This window comes from Choristoneura fumiferana, chromosome 12, assembly GCF_025370935.1.
Source record: "Choristoneura fumiferana chromosome 12, NRCan_CFum_1, whole genome shotgun sequence".
Taxonomy (NCBI): domain Eukaryota; kingdom Metazoa; phylum Arthropoda; class Insecta; order Lepidoptera; family Tortricidae; genus Choristoneura; species Choristoneura fumiferana.
Window position 1 is genome coordinate 46,368 of NC_133483.1, and position 8,129 is coordinate 54,496.

The 8,129-nt window shown below is 44.2% G+C and overlaps 1 protein-coding gene across 1 annotated transcript; it reads right to left on the bottom strand.

The window, feature by feature from the left end:
• Nucleotides 1–1,723: 1,723 nt before the first annotated feature.
• On the bottom strand, nt 1,724–3,787 carry LOC141433743 (uncharacterized). Its single transcript, XM_074095835.1, has 2 exons — nt 3,568–3,787; nt 1,724–2,554 (listed from the first exon to the last, which is right to left on the bottom strand). Exons 1-2 carry the CDS (start codon nt 3,636–3,638, stop codon nt 2,086–2,088), a joined length of 540 nt encoding a protein of 179 aa, XP_073951936.1. The 5' UTR covers nt 3,639–3,787; the 3' UTR covers nt 1,724–2,085.
• Nucleotides 3,788–8,129: the final 4,342 nt, after the last annotated feature.

Sequence of the window (8,129 nt, forward strand, 5' to 3'; positions counted from 1 at the left end):
AAGTATTTAAGTAACTTGCAAGATTTGATTACAGACAGACAGACAACGGGACAGGTGAAACTAAATAAGCTTGTATTATTGCCTTGTTTTTATTTGTGTTTATAAAGGCATTTTTGTTATGTTTACCTACTCATTAAAACTATACCATATTGAAGTGCTTTTACTTAATTACATTTACATTCACTCGTTCATTTCATTCATTCACTTTTTTTGCTATCAGTACTTCATGTAGCTATGTGTGTAATCATGCACCAACTCTGGTAGCGCCTAGCGCGTACACAGCAGTGCACACACCGGCCCAACGAGCGCTAACGAATGGGTTTCGTTCGTTTGCGCTTTTAGAAACCGAGCAGTGTTGTATTTTCTGCGCTGGACGTTGGGCGATTGAAATTGGGCCAACGCCTCGCCAAACGAAGAGGCAGAGGTTTGACGCAACGGTTTTTAGCTCTCGTGCGAATACGAGGCCTGAGGGTCCGGTTATACGCTCAATCATGCTTGCGCAAATTCCAATTTGCACGAGCAAGCATGTGCGTTTAGGCCAGACTACACGCATCGACTTGCATGCGCAAACGGTTTGTGCAAAAATTGTATGGCGTCTACAAGCCATTTGTGCGGAATATCGCTGCCGTCGTAGCACACAGGACCGGCCTTAGCCCTCCAAGCGTTAGACATAATACTCGCATTCCTTCCTGAGAGGTAATTCTATAACAGGTAAACGTGGTCTAATTTTCTTGTAGATCGTTAAAAAGTCGTAGTCAAATTAGGTACTTAACGCATTCACTGCCACCGACGCATATATCATAATTATTCATACATTTTGAACGCACATGTGCGTCGGTGGCACCTGTGGAAGTCAGGTGGCAGTGAATGCGTCGAGCTGGCGCGTGCGACGCCCTGTAGGTGCTAACGCATCGGCATCGGGCATTTGTTCCGCCAACCTTCCCCACCCACTTAAAGATTATGCCCGGTTCACATAATTCCAGTAAAATCGTGCCAGTAGCGATACATCGCGAGGCAACAACCCAAACGAGTTACACAAGATCGATCGAGCGCCGCAGTGTCGCGCTACTGGAACGGCTTTACTGGAATAATGTGAACAGGGCATTACACTTACTGGGCGGCGCGGACCGCTTTTCGTCCATTCGGTTGCGGGAAAATCGGGAAACGGAAGCGTATAATGAAACTAATGTTAACGTATTCAATTGAACATTCATTTTATTAATTATTGGTCGCGGTCAGCAGCCGAACAGGCTGGCCTCGATGGCGCGCTCCGAGTCCCACGCGGCGACCGGCGCCGGGGAGCGCCGCGGCTTGTCGCGCTTCTTCTTCTTCTTTTTCGGGATCGCGGGTGGGGTCGGGTCGGGTTCGGGGTCGGGGTCGGGGTCGCGGACGGAGGTCCTCCGCCTGCGGGGCGTCCGGGCGGGGCGGGGGGGGCGCGCTCGCAGTCGGCGCCCAGCAGCGGGTGGCGCGCGCGCGTGGCGGGCAGCGGCAGCGCGGGGGCGACGCGGGCGGCGCGGGGGCGGCGAGGCGCGCGCGGCCGCGGCACGCGCTCGCGCAGCCGCAGCGCGCCCAGCAGGCGGGCGCGCGCAGCCGGCCCGCCGCAAGCAGCGCGGCGCGTGCGGGCGCCGGCGAGGGCAGCGCCTCGTAGTGGCGGCCGGCGGCGCGCAGCCGGCAGCGCGCGCCGGGCGCCAGCGCCGCGCCCGCCAGCGCCGCCGCAGCCAGCCCGCGCGGCGCCAGCACCAGCCACGCGTCCTCGTGGGCGCCCACGACGCAGGCGCCGGCCGCGCCGCCGGCCGCCTCTGTCAGCCGCGACCGCGCCCGCAGGTACCGCGCGAGGCGGCCGGAGGCCCGCTCCTCCCGCTCGTCCGGCTCCTCCTCGAACGTGATCCGCTCTCTTATCTTGAGCGGTCTCGGCGCGGGCGTGGGAGCGGCCGGCGAGGCGGGCGCGGCCGCTCGTCGTCGGAGCCTGAGTCTTCGCGGACGAGCTCCCGGCCGCTGTGACGGGGGGCGCGCGGCGCCGGCGAGGGCGAGGGCCGCGGCTCCGACCGGCGCTCCTGGACGACCGTCTCCTCCGCCTCAAACTTGTCAATGACCGCATCCTCGGTGTCGGAAGTGGCCTTTTTCGTTTTTTTCTTTTTCTTCCTGGGGCTCCTCGGCGTCGACGCCCGTCCCGGCGGAGTCACGCTCGGCGCGGCCGCTTGTGTTTCTTCCTCTGGGGCTGGTCGCGGTCGGGCGTGCCGCTGCGCGCGCGCGCTTGCCGCGGGTGGCGGGGGTCGCGGATGTCGAGGGGGTCGCGGGGCTGGCGGGTGTCGCGGGGGTCGCGGCCTGCTCTTGTTTGACCTGCAGGCGCAGGTAGCGCTCGGCGGCGGCCGCGTCGTGGCCGTTGGTCTCGCGCTTAACGGGCGACGGGCTGCTCGGTTCGCGCTTTATTTTTTTCTTTTTTTTGACGCGCGGCTCATCGGCTGCGGGCTCGCTGTGATCGCCGTTTTTAAACAACTCTTTTTGAAGTTTCCTTTTGAAGCTCTTATCGAAATCTGACTCTTGTTCATTAGCCCTAAAACATGAAAAAATAAATTATCTAGCGTGTGAAATGATCAACAGGAAACTTGGGTTGGGCAATAGGAAACTGTTATTGGTCTTGCTCAAATTCTGGGTAGGTCTAGGTATATAGTTGAAAAATTAAAGAGAGATGTTGTATCCTCTGCTTTATGTGAACTTAATACAGATGTACTGCATAACAGTTTCGCATTGTATTTTATCAGAAAAGTTCTTATTTTTATGCTCTCAACTAAATGAGTTTCTGTACCCAACATTATAGCCATTTTGACATTTGGACACTACACCAGAGGTGACCTCTAACACAAGCAAATAATTTAAAACAGATCATACTCATCAAACTGTACAACATTAGTTCAGCGACTTTTAAAAATAATGGAGTCTGACTTTCCCTTTTTCATACAACAATTACATACTGTTATCAATGTATGCCATTCTAGAATACAATTGATGTCGCCTGTCACGCTAGAAATATCAAACATTTTGCTTTACGTTGTTTCTTCAAATAAACTTTAAACTGGTAGTTACCCCACCGAAAACTAGCAGATTATCGAACAAGACGTCCACTTACCTGCCATGTCTCAGTCAACCTCCACACTGGCAGAATCATCAAAAAATTTATGGAGACCCTTTCTCCTAAATTTGAATTGAATTGAATAATTGAAAAAAACTAATTATTTTTAAGTCTCTGAACTAATGTCGCTCAGTTTGATGAGTACAATCTATGTTTTAATTATGTGCTCGTATGACTTGGTCACTTATTTTTGTGTGGTTCAGATTGATTTTTACACTGGACCGTAGGTAAGTATGTGTATGTGTAAATTTTTCTTCCTATGTATAAAAAATGCATAAAAATAACAGACTGCGTTGAGGAATTGATGAATAAAGGCGAACTTATGTAATGAAAGAATTTCTTTCAGTATTAATAATGTTTTTTTAATATAAATAAATAGTAAGTACATCTATGTAGTACGCCAGAACAAGAACATACGAACTCGCAACCTAACTTACATGACTCCGTTCTCAGATTGGTCACTCGACGTGTCGGTCCAGGCGAAGTTGTCTTCCGAGGACGACTCCATTCATAATTTAATGCAACTTTTAAGTGCTCGACATATTGACTTAAGGTTATAATAAAAGTGATAACCCATCGCACCAAAAATCAAAATATAACCTAACAATATTTTTTTTTTATTTACTTTGCACACTTGCCTTTGCCTTAGCATACACCTACAGTGATTTAACATCTAGGCAATTTGCCAGAACAAAAAATGTGGCGTTATCTGGGAAAAGGTACCTTGTTGTCGGTATTGAGTTATTGATATCCCCATAATCTACATACATTTAGCTATCGAACCATGTAAGAAAACATGCATGTAGGTTTAATAGATAATTTTTTTTAAAAAAGCCACAAAAGGTGATTATGAGAAAATTGAATTCAAACTTATACACCCAATAAAAGTATGTTATTGTTGGAAGTTACATAGATGACATGCTATTTGAGTAGATTGTACGGGCTTTCAGGTTTCATGAATAATTTGTAATTGGTACAACGGTTTTCCTATAGTTTACCTTGCCAAAGTGCATAAAGTAAAAAAAAGTTTTTGGTTTTTTAACTTTTTTTCTATTTATAGTATATTCCATTGGATTTTATCGAAGGAAAAAAATATTATGCGTAATTGGACACTAAATAAGAACTACTCCGTTTTGAATTAACGTTGTTTTATTATATAAAAAAATAATTTAACAAAAATAACTTTGTTGTTTACAAATGTAATTAAACAGTCAAAATCAACAAACTTAATATATTAGTACGCTAAAACATAGCCAAATGAGACCAAATTAACTCAACAAATCTTAAAAAACTAGTTTTTTCAGTCTCAAAATTCAAGGTAAAGTTTAGTAAAAAGTTGGTACAAATCACTATATATTTTCTAAAAGGTACCTTATCGTCGGTGGTAAAATATTTAGTGATTATGAAGTGATATCATTTGAAAACGACTAATAACTTACGATTAATTTTAATAGTCTTAATTTAAGAACACTGTAGTATTAAAACTCTTACCAAAACATATAATTTTGTCTCAACAACTAAATGATTAACGTATTTGAAAAGGTACCTTATTGTCGCCGTAAAATGTTTAGTGACATAGTTGAGAATAAGATCTAAAAAAATGCTTTTGATTTGTAATTGTAACTATTAATCGTTATTATTATTACTATAAAATCAACCTCTAAAGACCCAGCAGGTGGTAGACCTTGTGCAAGGTCCGCCCGGATTGCTACCACCATCTTGCTCGCTAATCCTGCGTGAATAGCTGCTGCATTGTTGTGTTTCGGCGTGGAGAGTAAGACAGCCGGTGAAATTACTGGCATTTGAGGTATCCATCTTAGGCCTCTAGGTTGGCAACGCATCTGCAATCCCCTGGTGTTGCAGGTGTCTAAGGGCGGTGGTAATCTCTTACCATCAGGGGACCCACTTGCTCGTTTGCCATCCAGTCGAATAAAAAGACAAATTGGCGTAAATCGTTAATAAGGCCTTAACACTAGCGATTCGCGGGAGAGTTGAAAGCGTGGCAAGCGTGCAGTGAATTCGCTGCGAGCGTATAAACGATTTCGCCGCAAGCGCGCAACGATTCGCTGCTGCAGCGCATGGCGAGTTCGCTGCTTTAGCGCCAAAAACGCCATATTGTAGACTTTCGTATAATAAATAGGGCGTCTTCGGCGCTAACGCAGCGAACTCGCAGCGACATCGTTGCGCGCTCGTGCGGCGATATCGTTTCATGCTCGCAGTGAAAATCGTTACGCGCTCGAAGCGAACTTCGCTGCGCGCTCACCTCGCTTTCAACTCGCCGCAAATCGCTAGTGTAATAAGGCCTATGGCTAACCGCTTAAGGTGGCCAGTTTATATGATTACCACTCTAATTAAACGCATTTTATGATGATTCTTGATGTTTTTTACGCGCCGACAAGCACCGCAATGGGCCCGCGTGGAATAATGCCCAAGCTCTCTCATTCTGAGAGGAGGCCTGTGCCCAGCAGTGGACGTATAGGCTAGGATGATGATGATGATGACGCGCCGACAAAGTACCGACGTCCGACACTCTTCCAACCGATATCGAGCGCACAGAAAGCATTCAAGACGGCCACCGACAATAGGTACTTTCTTACTAAACTTTAAGGGATGTTTAAACTCATAAAAAATCGATTAAAAATTGTGTTCTGTCAAATTAAAATTTAGACCCTGCTTATTAATATAGAGTAAAAAAAAGAAAAATGATTTTTTTCGACATTTTACTTTCAAGGCGCGATTATCTAGGAAACATAGAACCGACAACAAGGTACCTTTTACCATAATAACGGTGAACCGTACTGGTTCAACACTCAGAAGTAAGGAGTTTGAATGCAGAAACACTCAGCAGTATTGGAAAACAGTTTTATTGTTTAAAAGTTACAACAGTTCAACTTAGTTAAGTAGACAAATCGCAGTACTCTCAAATTATTTTACTAGCCCTGATGCTGAAAAACGAATGTCCCGGCATACCACCGTAGGCCGTCTGTCAAATGTCTTTCCCGCCATTTTACTTGCTTGTGATTGGTCGTCGATAAGTGTCATCCCTCGACCGATCACAAGAAACCAACACAACTATTTTTAATTATAAATATTATTTAAATGGCTTCGAAAATTAACCAATATGTTAATAATAACTAATATATAAATATTTTATAACAGCTCGGCCATCCGCTTTTCAACGAGTCCCTCGTTGTTATGTGTAAGTTTAACCAAAATAAAAATAAGTGAAAAAGAGCAAAACAAAAAAAACACAACACTAAGTAACAGGCTGTAAACTATACAAAAATAGTGTATGTAACATAAAGTAAAAGAAATTAAGAACATGCATACCATTAAAGTTGTTTACATTACCTAAGCCGAATTAGTCACTAGTTAATAGAACTCAGATTAAATTCTTAGTTCATTTATTCTTAGATTTACTTTTAAACTTCCTTGTATTATTACATAACTTTCATTAACAAAATATTTATAACTTTTCAGGGTGTCGGTTACCTGACATCCTTCACTTACTTCACATTTTTAATATCAGCAGTATACTCATTAATCCATGACCTTGACCAATAAGTATACTTATGTTTCAATGACTAAAATGTGTGGCATCCGTTACCTGACACCCCACACTAATTCATCAGTTCATTACCCTAACCAATGAATCAGTATTTACTAGTCCATGACGTTGACCCGCAAATATTTTAGTCATTTGTACATAAACCAATTTCGATGATACATGACACTAATCATCGATAAGTACAATCGCATTTTCATTAATTAAATCTATTAGAAATAGGTACTCGAATACAATCAACCGAAAATAATTCATCATTAGTTTACCCATTTATTTAAGTCGGCAACCAATACTTAAATTTCATTGATGTATGTAAATAAATTTAATCGATATCTATTTACAAGTCTTAACTAGTATATCCGTCTTTAACAACGTATTCATTTTCTATACATTTATTTTACAAGTCTCCACATTCCGATTCGCTATCGTTACGCTCGGATTCACAATCGGTTGATACGGGTTCATTAAAACAGACCCATGGAAATATTTTATCAATGGCTACTATAGCCTCATACTTCTTACTAGTTTTTGTGAGGGGTGTGTCCTCGACCACGAATCTATCGTTGGGGAGTACCTTCTTAATTCTATAGGGGCCTTTACACTTAGGTTCAAGTTTCTTTGACTGACCTTCTATACCTGTTGGAACTCTAGCTACTCTGACCAAATCACCTTCTTTGAAACGCACTCCTATTTTCCTGTACCTATCATACCGTTTCTTGTCCTTTTCCTGTTGTGTCCTAATAAGTTCACCGGCAGCAGCCCTTACATCATCCAGATTTTCCCCGACATCGGAAGTTACTTCGTTTATTACATCATTTAGCAGACCTTCAGATGGGTTGGTTAAGTTTCGACCAAAAAGAAGTTCAGCTGGAGTCTTTTTAGTGGTGGCATGTACTGTGGTGTTGATACCCAACTGAATGTCTGGTAAATGTTCATCCCATAAACCGTTCGGTTTGTCATGATTCATTGCCCCGAGCGCCGCCAAAATGGTCCTATTATACCGTTCCACTTGGCCATTCGCTCGGGGTGTGGCAACGGCATTCAACACGTGTTTAACACCGCATGATTGGGTAAATTCCTTAAACTTCCTACTAGTAAAGCTTGTCCCTTGATCTGTAATCAGGCGGGCTGGTACGCCAAAGTAACTAAAGTGCTCTTTGAATACTCTAATGCTTGTAACTGACTTCGTATTTCGCACAGCCGTGATGTCAACAAATTTAGTAAACGCGTCCACGATAACTAGTATGTATGTATTGCCACGCTTAGTGCGGATAAACGGGCCAAGATGATCCGCATGTATGGTATGAAACGGGATGATAGCTTTAGGGATCGGGTGTAGTTCACCGGGCTTGGCACCACTTGGCAGCTTATGATGTGCGCACTGAAGGCAAGCTGAAACATATTTTTTTACAAACCGTCTCATCTTCGGGAACC

Bases quoted from the DNA above. Each gene is read 5' to 3' on its own strand.
- LOC141433743 (XM_074095835.1), bottom strand. From the start codon at position 3,638: ATGGAGTCGTCCTCGGAAGACAACTTCGCCTGGACCGACACGTCGAGT. The intron at 2,555-3,567 runs GTAAGTTAGGTT...TTCATGTTTTAG, and splicing joins CAATCTGAGAACGGAGTCAT to GGCTAATGAACAAGAGTCAG.